The 17513-nt window shown below is 43.9% G+C and overlaps 1 protein-coding gene across 1 annotated transcript in view; it reads left to right on the top strand.

Moving 5' to 3' along the window:
* LOC123460114 (acyl-CoA desaturase 1-like) overlaps positions 1-14476 on the top strand; it is a 34133-nt gene extending 19657 nt beyond the window's left edge. Inside the window, exons 4-7 of the mRNA XM_045147518.1 lie at positions 4955-5085; positions 7544-7749; positions 11757-11989; positions 14277-14476. Coding sequence (XP_045003453.1) covers positions 4955-5085; positions 7544-7749; positions 11757-11989; positions 14277-14476 — 770 coding nt within the window. The remainder of the gene's footprint in view (positions 1-4954; positions 5086-7543; positions 7750-11756; positions 11990-14276) is intronic.
* The last annotated feature ends 3037 nt before the right edge of the window (positions 14477-17513 follow it).

Below are 17513 nucleotides of genomic sequence, written 5' to 3'. Positions count from 1 at the left end.
TCTGGCAGCTCTTTAGGAGGGTAGTTGTATTGAAAGACTGGCTGGTCAGGTACTATCTACCCCTGTCCCAGACCTCTGAAAACTTATAGGTTCAAGGTCTGGTCCTTGGAGCTTCATCTGGGAGGGGCTCCAGGTGTCCCAGGGGAATGCAACTGTGGAGATCCTCTTTCTCAGGGCCACAGTTTTTCCAGGTACTTAGTGATGACAACTCAGTTTCATCAGGGTTCAGAAGATCATGTTAGGAAGAGTTCTCAAACCTAAAGAAACATCTATGACAACATTGAGGGCTGAGGATAAAATCAATCCACCACACTTCTCAAGCTAACTCTATGACATGCTGTTTATCTACCACTGCGAATACTCACATTTTTTCCTTGGAGGACAGAGAACTAATCTATTTGAACTGACCTGTCTGCTTAACAGAAAGTGGATATGGGTCAGAGCAGACTCCAGTATGCTCAGGTTCTTGACCCGGTTCCCTTAAGATGACATTGCATTTGCTTGAAAAGCTGGTGTGTCAGGGCCACTTTCAGCATGAATCTCATGGACTCTTCCTTGGATATCTGCTGAGGACTTTAGCTTTGCCCACAGCCCTTTCTTTTCTCCTGAAATTGTAGGATTCTGGCAGCCCTGGGACTTTTCCAGGTTAGAAGTGGTCAGATCTTGTATGTGAGAAGATTCCAAACCAAATATGGCCATCCGGCTATAGAGGTTGCTCAGCAGGGAAATGTACTTGCTTGCAGAGCCTGGTGGCCAGGGTTTCTTTCCCCAATGCCCATGTAGAGCCAGATGCACAATGTGGTACATGCATCTGAGGTGTGTTTACAGTGGTATAAAGTCCAGTATTGCCTGTTCTCCTTCGTTTCTCTCTCCCCCACCTCATTCTTTCTGCCTGCAAATATATAAAAATATTTGAAAAGTTAAGAAGAATGCATGGCTAGAATCTACACATCATCTTGGACCTCACCTCAGCTCAGAGGGAACATGGCCAGAACTTTCCTTGGCCACATACTCACTTACTGGCCTTTGTATGAGGAAGAGGGTCAGGTGCAATAGGCAGGAGTGGGGGAAGCAATTTGGAAATTTTAATCTCTGTGTTTAGAACACAAGACAGTTTGTGCAATGTTTGGTGTCTCCATCCTCAACTATCCTCTATAGCCTTTGAGGATTAATCCTTTCCAGTTGCTCCCTAGGAGTGAAACATTGCCCATGGATACTTGCCACAGGCCCTTCCCTGTTAAATCATAGGTGGAATGTCTGAACCCACAGGACTGTAGAGCACTGTGACGGGGCTTGAGTACTTCAGCGACTACAGATATGTAACTCTGGGGCTTACCTCCCTGATGCAGATGCCAGCTTTGATCCAACCTCAGCATTGTCGACAATTAGCTGACAGTAAGATTCTAGATTGAAAGTGGGATGTAACTACAGAGAAATCTGGGATCTTGGCACTTTTCAGGGAACAGATGGTATAGCTAGGAAAACAATAGTTGTTGAGAGAAAACTGAGCATCACACTACACACACAATTGTGATCCTGAATAAACCTTCATCCTCTCTGATGTATGGATTCTTACCTGCCCATTCAGAGATTATAGTTCCTGGAGCAGAGGTGATTAAGCACGTAAGGCAAATCCCTCAAATCATGACAACACAGAGGGGACAATTCTGATTTTGATTTCCTATTGGTTTTTTTAGAGCCTGTTAAGCCCCATCAAATAGCTTTCTCTTGTTAAATAACTATGTTCAGGACTGACCTCCCCTGACCAGGTTGCCTGTTATCCTAGTGAAATGTCCTGCTGGTAAATAGCCACAGACCCATGCTCTCAGGATCTCCTAAAATTTGAGACTTCTGTAATTGACCAGTGGCCAGATTGATCTGGTTGCTCTTCGTCAGAATGTCCTGGCTGGTGGATGTTGGGATCCTCCAAATCAAAGGAAAGAGCAAAGGAAGTCAAAGTTGATAGGTGGAATACTGCCCAGGCACAATGAAAATGGTAACTGGTACAGTGGAAACAGCTTATTCCCCAACCTGCCTTTTGGCTTGCTTAGTTGCTGGGAATTTAGAATTTATCTCCATATCTATGTATTGTGTCTGGGACATTATGAGGCCATTCAAATATTCAAAACTACAAGATCTCAGAGTCCAAAGGATGATAGCATTCAGGGAAAAACAGACACTCACTGAACTGTAAAGAAGATGACGTTATATCTGGAACTATAGCCTCTACATCAGTACATACTCCAGTGTTTTCCTCTCCCAGAGAGCTAGCAAGATTCCCACTGTGGTGCTTTGATCCAGATGCCCCCATAAACTTAGGTGTTCTGAATGCTAGATTCCCAGCTGATGGAGATGTGGGAATTAACACCTCTTGGAAGCAGTGTATTCTTGGGCAGGATTATGGATATTATAGCCAGTGACCCTTTCCAGTGTTGGGCACACTCTCCTGTTCCTGTTGTCTACCTGATATTGATGAGAGGGTGATATCCACCCTCTGCTCATGCTGTCATTTCCCCCTACCATTCTGGAGCTTCCCCTCAAGTCTATAAGCCAAAATTAACACTTTTTTCCCACAAGCTGCTCTTGGTTAGGTGATTTCTGCCAATAATGCAAACCTGGCTGCAATAGTAATGTAGGTAACAAGGAGTGGGATTGATGCAAGACAACTGATAGTGTGGCTTTGGCCTTTTGGAGCTGATTTTCAAGAGGAATGTGGAAGAATTTGAAACCTTGGCTTAAGAGATACTTTGCAGTGCTGTAAGTACAGCTTGATGGACTATTCAGGTCAGAATTGAAAGACCTGAATGTAAGAACTAAGGACTTTGATGTTTGCCTTATGTTGGTGAGAAAGAGCCTTTCATGGTCTGGGCTAGAAGCAGTTTGTGTGAGAGGCTTGCTGTTATGCCTGTGTCTTGAAAATTTGTGCATGATTGCTTTGCATATCAATGCACTGGTGTGAGTAGAGGGAAATAGCGCAGAAAGAAATCTTTAGGCTGAAACTGCTGCCTGTTCAGCTGTAATTGAGAGATTACAACCACTGAGATTTGGCCAGCTGACCTGCATTAGGACAATAGAAAGAGTGTAGTCTTTTGAAGAGGTCTGAATGTTGAAGGAGTGTCCTGTTCTTCAAAGTTTGCATTACCTCCCCCCCCCGCCTGATTTAACAAATTGGCACCCATCCTGATACTATGGACTATAGAAATGCAGGAAAGAGAGGGTCATTGAATTTGTAACTTCATCTTGTGTTTTGGAAATGGCCATGGTTACTGTGTAGCAGGTTTGGTGGATGCCTGCATGAAGACCTGATGGAGCCATGGGGATGAACCATGATTTGCAGTGGACACCCAGTGGAGATGCCAGAACCACAAGATGGCTGCTAAGGAGAGCTGCCAGTCTAGATAAAGTTTTCCATGACTGTGAGTAGCCTATGGAGGGGCAGAATTTGAACTCTAGAGAGTTGTTGCTGGTTAGAACTATGAGATTTGTCACTGACTAGATTTGTTGAAGTTGGAGCTACAGAGTTTGATGTTTGCCCTATTTAAATCTTGTATTGGTTGAATATTTCTTTTCTATGTGCAGTGCTAACTTTTGCACTTTGGATGTTTGCGCCATTATGGGTTTGGGGGGATTTTTTTTTTTTTTTTTTGTATTATGGCTCAGTTAACAGAGCTTGTATTATGGGAATGTTTGAATATCACTGGGGTTGATAAAAACTATGGGGATGGGCTGGAGAGATGGCTTAGTGATTAAGCACTTGCCTGTGAAGCCTAAGGATCCCAGTTTGAGGCTTGATTCCCCAAGACCCATGTTAGCCAGATACACACGTGGGCGCATGAGTCTGGAGTTCTTTTGCAGTGGCTGGAAGTCCTGGTGTGCCCATTCTCTCTCTGCCTCCTTCCCTCTGTCTGTCACTCTCAAATAAATAAAAACAAACAAACAAACAAAAAATTTAATAAAAATACTATGGGGATGTTTGAAGTTGGACTGAATGCATTGCAGTTTACATCATGGATGGTTATCAGTTTATGGAGGCCAGGGGTAGAATGTGGTGGTTTGATTTAGGTGTCCCCACATAAACTTAGGTGTTCTGAATGCTAGCTTCCCAGCTGATGGAGATTTGGGAATTAATGCCTCTTGGAGACCATGTATTGTTGGGGGCAGGATTATTGCTATTATGGCCAGTGTTCCCTTGCCAGTATTTGGCACACTCTCCTGTTGCTGTTGTCCACCTGATGTTGGCAAGGGGGTGATGTCCACCCACTGCTCACGCCCTTGTTTTCCCCTGCCATTATACAGAGTCTGTAAGCCAAAATAAACCCTTTTTGTCCCCACAAAAGCTGCTCTTGGTTGGATTACTTCTATCAACAATGTGAACCTGACTGCAATACCCACTATGATGTACACAGAGTACACAGGCTCAAGGCTAGGTGGGTAAGCCCAGCCACCCCTGCTGCAGTAGTCCAGACAACCCTGAATTACAATGATATTCTTCTATCTAGTGACTTGTTCCTTCCCTTAACCCCTAGTCTGGCTGAGAGCAAGAGAACAACAGGCTAGCCCTCTCCCTCAGAGACCTTGAAGGACCAGAGGATTTCTTTGTCTCCTGCTTTCTCCACGATGACCTCAGTGACCTCTCTCATGTCCTGTGTCCAGACACACTCTCATTGTCCAAACAGTCATAACAGGGACACCCCACTTAGTCCTTTGGATTTATGAAACCCGTCTGAGTTTAGACCGCATCGTGTTACTTACGGCACAAAGCTACAACTGTCCTGATGAAGATCTGATTCTAAAAGGACAGTTCATCTTGGTGCCTCTCAACAAACATCCTGCCCTCCCACTTCTCTTGGCTTTAAAATTATCCATCACTGTGGAGTAAAAAACAAGGCCTCACATGCTTCTCCTGGTGGGATTCCCAGTGGATGGTGACTTCCCTGCTGTGTTCTCTTGGCAGGAATTGGCTGCTTTTTAATCGGCACGTTAGGCGTCACAGCCGGGGCTCATCGCCTGTGGAGCCATCGATCATACAGAGCACGGCTGCCCCTGAGAATCTTCCTCATTATTGCCAACACCATGGCTTTCCAGGTAAGGGACAAGACCTGCTCACCTCTTGTGTCTCCACTCTATCAGTGGTTCAGGTAGCGTGAAGGTATCAGCACCCAGAGAGGAGCCAGCAGAACAACTGACACCCTGTCCAGTCTCCTCAAGGGCAGGCTCAGCACTGGGAAGAGGCATGGGTGGTGCATAGGCAAGACTCCCTAAGTATAGTCTCATTCTTGGTCCTAAGGTACCTGTGTTATCACTGTGTGGGCTGTGGTGGTTGCTCAGTATAAAGGACCATGGCTTACCTGGCAGGCCCCCACCTTGGCTTCCTAGACAGTCAGTGAACAATAGATTCATCTTTTAGAGTGACTGTCTTAGGAATGTACCTCAATAGGATTTGTGGTGATATACCACAGATTAGCAACTCTGTTATTGCAAAAAGTACAAACTAGCCTACGCCCAGTACATACTGGTCATCATGCTAGACATACGTGTTACAGACAAACTCACTAAACCTTCACAACAATCTTAAGAGGAAAGTCTCCATTTCAAAAATGAGGAAACTGAGTCCCTAAAAGATAAAAGAGATGAACTTTATGACCCTGATGCAGGATTTTGAGATTCTGGAGGGGTCCCCCAGAATTTATGAACCTTAAGTTTTGGGTTCTGTCCTACCTTGAACAAAGAATTAATAAAGATGGACTCAAGAAGGATATGTCACAAATTGGTTTAATTAGGAGACATTGGAGTCTAGGAAGGGTGGCTAGAGCAGAATTATAAACAGTGGGAAGTAGGACACATGCTCTCATGTGAAAAACACTGCATAGTTTACAGGATTCCTTTTAAAAGAAATTGAGGTTTTTAGAGAAAGGCTGGAATAGAGTTGCAAACACATGGAGTGCAGTTCATAAAGCTCATTTAAGAAAAACTGAGGCTGTTAAACAGATATTAAAGCTGGGCATGGTGGAACATGCCTTTAATCACAGCACTTGGGAGCCGAAGGTAGGAGGATCACTGTGAGTTCGAGGCCACCCTGAGACTACACAGTGAATTCCAGGTCAGCCTGGGCCAGAGGGAAACCCTACCTCAGACACAGCTTCCATCCTGGCCCAGAGTTCCATGGAGTGCCAGGGCTAGGTGGCATTGTGAGGTGCAGCTGCTAAATGTCTTGGGGTCTCAATTTCTAACTGAAACTACCTAAAAGAAGCTAGCAGTCTCCTGCCCTCCTTCAATCCTACATGGGACAGCAAGACTGGGTAAGCAAGCTATTGAAGTTTACTGAGACAAATAGTTAGAATACAGAAACAATGAAGGTAGTTGGGGAAGGGGACTCTCATAGGTGTTAGCCTTTAGCAATGAGACAGAATAACTTGCTGAATGTGACTTAAAGTATAATAATGTTGCCAGAAAAATGCTTCCCTGATGGTCTGGGAATCATGGGTCCTTTTATAGGTGTAGGTAACAAATTTGTGGAAACTCCAGAAATGAAGACAAGTAGACTCAAAAGGACAGTAAAAGCAGAAGGAGCAAAATTTATTGCAAGCAACTCCCCACCCTTAAGGTTGGGAGAGCAGCCAGGACTGGGAGTCAGTCTGAGTCAGCTAGGGACTCTGTTTTATAGGGTTTGGTCTCTCTCCGCCCTTGCCTGTCATGTTAATGAGGGATCTGTGTTCCTCTCACTCATATTAGCCCCTCCCTCAAGACATATAAAACTGCTGGCCTTTTTATTTTTTTTCTTTCTTTCCTAGAGTCTGTCTTTATGATATCCTGCCCCTGTGGTTAATTGCATTAATAGACTATCTGCTTCCTCCTGACCCATTTCCTATCTGTTTAAACCCTCCTAACTCTCCTCAGTAAGAGGAAAACAAGAAACCAAATTGGTCCTCTTGGTCTTTTCACAATCTCAGGTATTTACCTCAAGTGCACAATCTCCTCTTCCCCAGCAATTATTGACTAAAGGCTCTTCATGTCCATTGCAAAAGATAATGAAGAGACACACTGGTACATTTGTAAAGAGTCCCAGACATGCTCTGAGGGCCTTTGGAAAAATGTTCGTGTTTTTTGTTATGTGATGACCTTGCTGTTGAGTTGGGTGACCTGTCACTAGTAATGCATCAGGATGGAGCTACATTAACCTTTACCACAAAGCACAATGCAACCTGCCTCAGAGGCTCTGTGGAGAAGGATTGTTTACCTGTGAGGACCCTGTCATATCTCCAAGAACTGCAGTGTTTGAAACTCTAGCCGGTGTCTTACCTCCCCCTTCCCACAGAGCAAATGTCCTATTGCTGGGGCTGGGCCTTTAACCTGCTTTTCCACATAAGCTTCAGGGGCAAGGGTGCAGAAGAGGGAACTCTCCCTTGTCTCGGTTGGACCCAGAGTCCTGGTAGCTTGTAAGGTGAGACTGAGAATCCTGGGCCCTTACAGACATCTGAGCACTAGAATTCCCTCACCAGGTTATCTCTCCTCAGACCTGAGCTCCTCTTCTCTCTCTCTCCAGAATGATGTGTACGAGTGGGCCCGAGATCACCGCGTCCACCACAAGTTCGCAGACACCCACGCGGATCCTCACAATTCCCGTCGGGGCTTTTTCTTCTCCCACGTGGGTTGGCTGCTTATGCGCAAACACCCAGCCGTCAAAGAGAAGGGAAGTTTGGTGAACTTGTCTGACCTAAAAGCTGAGAGGTTGGTGATGTTCCAGCGGAGGTGAGTGAAGGGAGGATGGAGCTGGGGATGTGGTCCCGTGCACTGTGGATTGGGAGACCCCTTATTTCTCATACTGCACACCAACTTAAAGCAGAGGGATATACTAGGCTTTCATGGTCAAGTCGTCTTATTTTTATATTTCTTTCTTTATTTATTTTGGTTTTTCAAGGTAGGGCTTGCCTCTAGCCCAGGCTAACCTGGAATTCACTATGTAGCCTCAGGGTGTCCTCCACGGGGATCCTCCTACTTCTGCCTCCCGAGTGCTGGGATTAAAGGCCTGTGCCACCACGCCCGGCTTATTTTTATTTTTTTATGAGACAGAGAGAGAAAGAATGGAAAAACCAAGGTCACCTGCCACTGAAAATGAACTCCAGACACATGAGCCACTTTGTGCATCTGCCTTTATGCAGGTACTAGGGAATCCATACTGGGGCATACAAGTAACTTTAACCACTGTGGCATCTCTGAGGAGGGAAAACGTTTTCAGAAGTATCATCAGAAACAACCAGCAAATAGTGATTTTTCAAATTTGCGTGTGGACAAGCACAGTAAACTCACAACATGCAAGCTGACAAGCCTCGGTCAACCTGCGCTAGAGACAGATCCTACCTCAAAAACCAAAACACAAAACAAACTTGTTTATATGAGATGCTCTGCATATATTCAGAAGCAAACTCCTTCTTGAAGTAAGGGTGTGACATAAAAGGGACTGATGCCATGCAGGGACCGGCTTAGGCCCGGAGTGAAGTTACCACAGTTGGGCAGAGAACTACCAGTGGCTGCACTGGCGACATGAGGCAGTCGAAGGTGGCTTTAGAGCCGGCTCTCAGGACCGCTGAAAGCAACCACTGCTTGATTCTTGTTTTTAAAGGTTTTCTTTTAAAAATATCTTAGTTATTTATTCATGGGAAATGGGAGAGAGAGAATGTGGGAATCTTGGAGCCTCCTGGCACTGCAAATGAACTGAAGACGCATTTGCCGCTTGTGCATCTGGCTTTATGAGGGTACTGGAGAATTTGCACTTTAACTGCTGAGCCTAAGCCATCTCTCTAGCCTCAGTTTTTATTCAACTGTTTTTTAAAGTTTTTATTAATAACTTTCATAAATATAAACAACATATCATGATTATAATCCTTTCCCACCACTCTTGCTTTTCCCCTTCCAAATCTGCTCCCCACTGAATCCCTTCTTTCTAACTAGTTTCTCTTCTATTTTGATGTTCGTTTATTTTTCTACTATTATGGAGGTCTTGTATAGGTAACATCAGCTTCTCTCCGGCCATGAATATCAAAGGGCACTTTGTGTTTGGAAGACAGTATTTAAGAACTCATTATTTACACCTATAAAGAGAAGCCTCTTTAATCACAACTGAAATGAGAGTAGCAATGGTGTATGGACAGTAACATAATTATTTACAGTGCAGTTTAGTGGGCATAATATATTCATTCAGCCAGGCAATAGTAGTAATAACCCCCTAAGGCTTATGACCTCCAAAGGCATAAGCTTTTGATTAGGTTTTCAGTACCAGGAAGGAATTCCATCCTATGGAGTGGCCTCAAGTGCAATCAGAGAGCAGGTGGTTTTCTCATAAGAGACATGCTATTACTGCAAGAGTTGGGCTGGGCAGGGTGGCACATGCCTTTAATCCCAGCACTTGGGAGGCAAAGGTAAGAGGATTGCCATGAGTTCAAGGCTACCCTGGGACTACATAGTGAATTCCAGGTCAGCCTGGGCTAGAGTGAGACCCTACCTCAAAAAATTTAAAAAAAAAAAGAGTTGGTATATATTTGACCTGACTAGCCAGCCATAATGCTTGCAGCATCCACTGCTAATTAAAAGTACTGATGACATTTCTCCCTCAATAGGCTGTGTTGTTCCTTCCAGTCTCCTGACAGCTAGTCGACACATAGAACACTTCTATCCTAACTAGTAGAAGCTTGATGTCTCAGTGACCTGCAATTAATTCTCAATAAGCAGGTAAACAAGGTAGAAGATAGGGAAGGCCTGGGCTAGGAAAGCAGAGGCAAAAGTGGAGGGGGAAGGAGCTGATTCAGGCAATGTCAGCACCTTAAAAGTTGAAGATATGACTCCTGAAGAGATGTCAATCACTTCCCTTGGCATGCCAATGGCCTCCTCTATATGAGCCCAGATAGAGACACAAAGTCTCCAGAAGGACAGAGACTTGCAGGGGGCCAGTGACACTCAGTGTGCCTCCTGAGGAAAGGCAGACCAAAGAACTAGGGAGTAACAGGAGAAAGCAGATCCATGCCGCTTGCCACACACTTGGGCAAAGACCCTGATGGGCAAGAGAAAGGAGCCCAAAGAGATGGAGAACAGCCTAGGCAACAGACCTCAGCTGATGAGTTTGTGATTGTATCCTGGTCTGGTCCATTAACATGGTTCATTGCTCTTGGAAATATAAATGATGAATTTATTATCACAGATCTATTTCAAATCACTGTTCCCTATAATAGACACTGATCTGGGTCTCTAGGTGGGCTTTACCTCAGTCCTGGCATCTCATGGACAGGAGCACTCTGTACTCTCCTCTTTCCTTCTCTTAAGTGCTTTATATGCTAATAAAAACCTATCTCGGAGAGCTGCCCCAACATACCTCAAAAGGGGCCCAACTGAAACTAAGGACAATTGGTGAAACAAGCAAGGGTGATGTTTTCCTGTGAACCGGATACCAGCACAAACGGGAAGGAGACCAACGCAGAGAAAAATCAACTCCTACCAAATCAGAGAGCCAGAGCCTCAGAGGCCCCCAACACCTCAGCACTGAAGCAGACCAAAAATGAACCCAACATGGCTCAGGGAAATTTTGCGGAAGAGGGGGCAGAAAGAATATCAGAGTCACATGTTGGGTCATGATTTGCAGAGACATTTAGCATAACAATAACAGGGGACTAACTCCACAATGCACGACCCATTTACATTTACATCAACAAGGAGGGTCTAATGGGAGGGGGTACATCATAGATGAGCCTAAACAATGGTACCAAACTGCCTGTATTTGATGAAAAGAAAACTAATAAATCAAATTAAAAAAAAATAAATGAGATTAAAAAAAAATCCATCTCGGAGGCTGTAGAGATGGCTCAGCAGTTAAGGCACTTGTCTACAAAGCCTGACAATCTCAGTTTGATTTCCCAGAACCAAGGTATACAGGATGCACACAAAGTGGAACATGCTTCTGGAATTCATTTTTGGTGACAAGATGCCTTGGTGAACCCATCCCATTCTCTCTCTGACTCTGACTCTGTCTCTCTGTCTCTGTCTCTGTCTCTGTCTCTGTCTCTGTCTCTGTCTCTCTCTCTCTCTCTCTCTCTCTCTCTGTGTGTGTGTGTGTGTGTGTGTGTGTGTGTCATTGCTTACAATAAGTAAATAAAAGTTTTTTTGTTTTTTTGTTTTTGCTTTTCAAGGTAGGATTTCTCTCTAGCGAAGGCTAACCTAGAACTCACTATGTAGTCTCAGGGAGGCCTCAAACTCATGGCAATCCTCCTACCTCTGCCTCCCAAGTCCTGGGGTTAAAGGTGTGTGCCATCATGCCTGGCAAATAGAAGTATTAAAAAAATCTCCAAACATTAAAAACATGTCTTGCTCCTTTGATTCTTACTAGGGCAATTCTAGGGAAGCCATATATTGCATATACATTGCCTCATCTAAAGAATAAGATAGGCAGGCCTGGTGGTATAAGCCTTTAATACTAGCACTTGGGAGGCAGAGGTAGGATGATCACTATGAGTTCAAGGCCAGCCTAGCACTACAGAGTGATTCCAGGTCAGCCTGGGCTAGAGTGAAACCCTACCTCAAATAAACAAAATGAAACAAATAAAAAGAATAAGATAACAGTATGACCTCAATAAGTTCCACTGTTCCCTCCTGCTAGTTTCAGTCTCCTTGTGCTCACAGTGAAGGAGAAAAGATACCACACAGCCCAATCAGTATGGACAGCGCAGGTTTGTTTGTGTCTCTGCACTGAGCAGCATGTGATCTCTCCACAGGTACTACAAGCCTGGTGTCCTGCTGATATGCTTCATCCTGCCCACACTGGTACCCTGCTATTTCTGGGGTGAAACTTTACTACACAGCTTATTCGTTGCCACATTCCTCCGATATGCTGCAGCACTCAATGCCATGTGGCTGGTGAACAGTGCTGCCCACCTCTATGGATATCGCCCTTACGACAAGAATATCAATCCCCGAGAGCAGGTCCTGGTTTCATTGGCCAATTTGGGTAAGTCAGTACTCCATAGCAAGGGTGCAGGTAGTGATTTGTTAATAGGAGTACTAGCTTAACAGCCAAGGAGAACAGATTGAACCATTTTATGACCATTTTATTTCAGGTGTCCAGCTGTAAAATTACTTTTACTGCATTAGCAATCAAGTAGGAGTGTCCGACGAGTCTTAGGTGATGTGAGGTGGTGGGAAATAACACTGTGTTTCATTCCAGGATCCAAACATGAGCAGTACTATGTATACTGAACCATCTTACATTTTCTGTTCCCTATCACCTCTGAATTAGGATGCATTTTACCTGGGGCAGTGATGCGTAACGGAATCATAAGGATAATGGAGAAGCCAATAAGCTTAGCACTTTATATGTAACCATTCTATATAAAATGTAGAAAAACATGTTACTTGGTTTAGTTTTTTTTTTAACTGTGTGACTATGAAAGCATCTTTTTATTCATCACTTTGTTCTGCTAAAAGACACCTTCTACTATTGAACATGTTCTTACCCTGACCCATGTTTGAAAAAAGAAAAAAAATCACTGATATTGTAAAATTCTGAGCTTTTCATAGAAATGTAATAACATGGACTGAAATGCATCCTGTTTTCAGCTAAAGTGTATGTGCTGACTTTCCCCAACTCCAGTGTCCTTATGAGTTCAAAGTGACCCCCAGCCTTATGTCCCTCTTATCTCACCTTTGCCTATCCTCAAGCTGTTCTGTGCTATAAAACATCTTGCAGGCTTCATGACTTCCCTCTCTCACAGTCACAGGCTTATGCTCTCTCTGACACAGCTCACCAGTCCCTGCAGCTCTCGGGGGCTGTCTCCTGCTGCCCAGTCACTACCCACAGACTCTCATCTCCCGTGTTCTACCCCTTCTCTATGCATGCATATGACGTCATTTTAAATGTCAGATAAAAAAAAAAAACTAGTCTGTGATCACTTAGAACCTTAGAATGTGTGGAAGTTAGCAAGGTCAACATTCCTGACATTGGACTAATGTCACCTGTTGCACAAATGACCACATGAACAACTCAGTGGGCAGAAGAACAGTGCATCTTGACAAGTCCTGGTTGAAGACATTTGCTTGGCTTGTTTTCAAAATCATTTCGAATCTACCTGAGAATTCCTTTATCTTCAAGGGTCCAGTGACATGTGTTCTTTACCCAACCTGAAAATTATCAGTAGTGTTAGAATCAATGCAAAAAGAAAAGTCACATCAAGAGTTGGGGTACAGGGCTAGAGAGATGGTTCAGCAGATAAAGCACTTGCCGGCAAAGCCTGAGGATCCAGGTGTGATTCCCTAGTACCCATGTAAAGACAGATATACAGGTGGCACATACATCTGGAGATAGTTTGCAATGGCTAGGGTCCCTGGCTTGCTTGCTGTTTTCTCCCACCCTCTTCCTTGCTTGTAAATTAATTAAACATTTTTTTTTACCAAACAAAAATGGATCCAGGCATGGTTGTACACACCTTTAACCCCACTGCTCGGGAGGCTGACTTAGGAGGATTGCCATGAGTTCAAGGTCACACTGAGACTACATCGTGAATTCCAAGTCAGCCAGAGCTACAGTGAGACCCTGCCTTGAAAAAAAAAAATGGCGGGGGGACACTTAACCTACTACAGAAAGTGACATTGTCATGAGTCTAGCTAGGATTTTTTAAATTTTCCTCCATCCAGTAAAGCATCAGAAGTTGTTTTCAGAATTCTATCCCAAGGCCAAACATTAGAGAATTAGTGTGTCCAGAGCAGTCCTCTGTGCACCAGGAGTGGCTGAGGGAGCTCCTGCTGCAGGCTGGACTATTCCACTGTCGTTTGGCTGCTGCTGCCCAGCCTACTGGACCTCTCACCCTTCCAGAGGGCTGCGTGCCTGGAGAAAGGCATGCTGCCAACTGGACTTGAAAGAAGCACAGCTACAATTTTCCTTCTTTCCCTTCCTTTTCCAAAACACATGCACCCATGGACAGATCTTCTAAGTTCTCAGGCCCACACTCACTGAAGAACTGGTATTGTCTGGTATAAAATCCTTTCCCAGCAGAACCAGTATCCCTCTCATCCTCTTGTCCTCTGACAAAGACTCTCTGACTACTGCAGTGACAGGATCTGTTCATGCATTTCTTGAGGTGTCTCTGAGGACAGCAGAGCAGAAGACAGTGAGTGAGTTCGTCTATTTCCTCAATTGGATTAGGGTTCTTCCAAGTGCGAGGTACCCGCTAGGGAAGAGGTGTGCAGAGATGGGGCAGCCATCCACGGAGCCCCTAACTGCTCTCCTTCTTCCGTTCCAGGGGAGGGCTTCCACAACTACCACCACGCCTTCCCCCAGGACTACTCCGCCAGTGAGTACCGCTGGCACATCAACTTCACCACCTTCTTCATCGACTGCATGGCGGCCATCGGTCTGGCTTACGACCGGAAGAAGGTATCCTCGGCCTCCGTCTTGGCCAGGATTAAAAGAACTGGAGATGGAAGCTACAAGAGTGGATGAGTTGAAGGCTCCTGGGTTCCTGTACAAAAGCCACTTTAATGTTCTGTTGATTAACTACTGAATAATGCTATCTGGATACCATAGATGATGACCCTAATTCATTCTAATACAGTATTCTTGGAAACTGCTTTAGGATTAAATGTCAACTCCCTTCCATAATGCTCAGCTCATAGACTTCTCTTTCTTCCATTCTATTTCCCTATGCTTTGTCCCCATAAATACCTTTCTTCCTTCTTTCATTACTTCTCACAGAAACAGCTCATGAGACATTGTTCTGTGTCCAACTACCCAAGACGTCACAAGTTTCTGGATACCTGAAAGTAAGGAAGGATCATTGTACCAGATACACTCTCAGTATTTGATCTACTGTGGGCTTCAAAGTAGTGCACTAAAGCTAGAGGTACATCAAAACATGTGCAGAAGTCTTCTGTTAATTATTTTCAGCTCATACTTTGCTGGAGGAAAGGAAAAGGTAGCATTTCTTACCTTAAAGAGTGGACTTCTGGACGATCCTTTCCTTGTCTAGAGGTGTGTATTATGCCTTTTGTGAACACTAACACGGTGACTGAGGAAATGTTTTTCATGGGACAAAATGTCATTTAAAATTGAATTTATTAAGTTTTTTTTTAAAAATTCATAAAAAAACAAGTGGACTTCTGGTCAATCCTCAGGTGAGAGTTAGCATACAGGGTGTGATTCATAAGCAGGGTAGGGGTCAGCTTCGAAGTGAAACAGAAGGAAACACTTGCCAAAATCAGAGACCTTGTCCAACCTGAGACGTGGATCCCTTTCTCTCCTGGCTCTGAGCTGCAGAGAGCCCTTGAGCATGGCCATGCTAAGAGACAGCAGAATGCCTGAATATCTCAAAACAGTTTAGGCTAAGGACAAGGAAAAACAGTTAGTAGGAAAAGGGGTCTCTTCTGAGAAATGATTAAAAAAAAAAAAAACCCAGGGAGATTTCCAAGGTGTTATGGCACATACCTTTTATCCCAGCACTTGGGAGGCAGAAAGAGGAGGATTTCTGTGAGTTCAATGCCAGTCTGAGACTGCCTAGTGAGTTCCAGATAAGCCTGGGCTAGTGTGACACCCCACCTCAAAAAAAAAAAAAAAAGAAAAGAAAAGAAAAGAAAAGAAACCCACAAGGTGATTAGTATTTTGTAAACAAGAGCTTTTCAAGTGGGGTGTGTACAGAATTAGTGAGAATAATGACTAATAGAGTTTTAAGGATTTCATAAGCTGGTCCTCCAACTTCTTTCATACCTGTCTGCCACACTCAGGTGATATTTTTCTCCTCTCATAGTAGTAAGATGGTTATAGCACTTCCAAACATTTGAACCAGATTTGAAGTTGACATTGACTCAACCATAAATATATGTAGACATATAATCTTTGTATAGAGCATGAAAATATTTCACTGAGAACATTTCCATCTGAAAGCAGGCACTATAGAAACTTGAAGGACAGGCAGAATTACTTGAATTGCCTACTCCTAGGCTGGACAGGAGATAAAGAATTTGATGGGCAGGATGTGTAGACGTCTTATAAGGGGTAACTTTCTAAAGAGAGGCCTTTCACAGCACATTATCAGAGGATTATGAAGTTACTGTTATTGAATATCATACTGGATCTAGTTGGATGCTAGTAAGGTCAACTCCTTTGTTCCAATTTCTGTTTGAATTGAAACTAGGCAGTTTTACACAGTGGTGTGCCCATCATGTTTCTTGCTCTGAGACTATTCAATCTACATCTAGATGTTTTGGGACATGGGCTGGAAATCTCTTAACTATCCTAATTCTGCTTTTTAAAAATTTATTTATTTATTTTTGGAGATAGAATCTGGCTCCAGTTAAGGCTTAACTGGAATTGAGGAGGCAGTCTAGGTTGGACTTGAACTCACAGTGATCCTCCTACCTCTGCCTTCTGAGTGCTGGGATTAAAAGTGTGCACCACCACACCTGGCCACTATTCTAAATCTTCATTCTTGGCTCTACTCTTATCATTCCCTTTTGTCCTAGCAATGATCTCTGTTCCTAGACATTTTCCCTTTCCCTGGACAGTATCCCTTTGTATGTATTTAGGGAAGAATCCCTCTCTTTAGGACACAATGCTCACTGGCTTAGAGCTGCTGTGATTATAGTAAGTAGCAATGGTTGACACTTTTCTATGACATCCAGATCTAATCTCTCTCAGCCTGTATGAGCCTAAGTCATACATACATCTTCTGAAAAGTTTGGCAAGTCTCTAGAAAGTTCTCTGGCTTGGACTGGCACTCTGGCTATGAACTCTAGCCAAGCTAAGTGCTTAGCCACCCACTGAACAAAAGAGGATTTGTTGTTAGTCCTTCCTATAGAACAGAGCAGACAGCATGCTCAGTACATCCTGACTGTATGGCAGTGTGGCCACTGTCCGTGCCCCCAGGTGACACTACAATGTCTGTGGGAGGTGGAGGCACCCATGTGCTCCCTTAGGAAGCACCAGAATGAGAGGCAAATTGATACTTATCTCAGGTCAATGAAAGATCTCAGTCTGTGGAGCCAGGATGTGCTTTGACTGAAAAGTGAGATCTGGGCTGGAGGAATGGCTTAGCTGTTAAGGCATTTGCTTGCAAAGCCAAGGGACCCAGGTTTGATTCCTCAGGACCCACGTTAGCCAGATGCACAAGGTGGCGCCCACACCTGGAGTTCATTTACAATGGTTGGAGGCACTTGTGTGCCCATTCTCTCACTCTCTATCCCTCTTTCTCTGTCAAATAAATCAATAAATAAAAATAAAATACTTTTTAAAAAAAGGAAAGTGAGATTTGAAATTGCATGAACTTTGCTAAACTGAACATTTATTTAGCAACCAACATCTACAACCACACAGACGAGGGCAGATAATGGTATAGAGCAAAGGTAAAACCAGAAGAACTACAAAAAATGGAAAAAATGAATACACACCTTTAAATATTATCTCTTAATATCAATGGCCTCAATGTCCCAACCAAAAGGCATAGGTTCACAGACTGGGCTAAAAAGCAGGATCCTTCAATTTGTTG

This window comes from Jaculus jaculus, chromosome 1 (assembly GCF_020740685.1).
Source record: "Jaculus jaculus isolate mJacJac1 chromosome 1, mJacJac1.mat.Y.cur, whole genome shotgun sequence".
Classification (NCBI taxonomy): Eukaryota; Metazoa; Chordata; class Mammalia; order Rodentia; family Dipodidae; genus Jaculus; species Jaculus jaculus.
The sequence above is the reverse complement of the archived record's forward strand: the minus strand, read 5'-3'. Positions and strand labels throughout refer to the sequence as shown.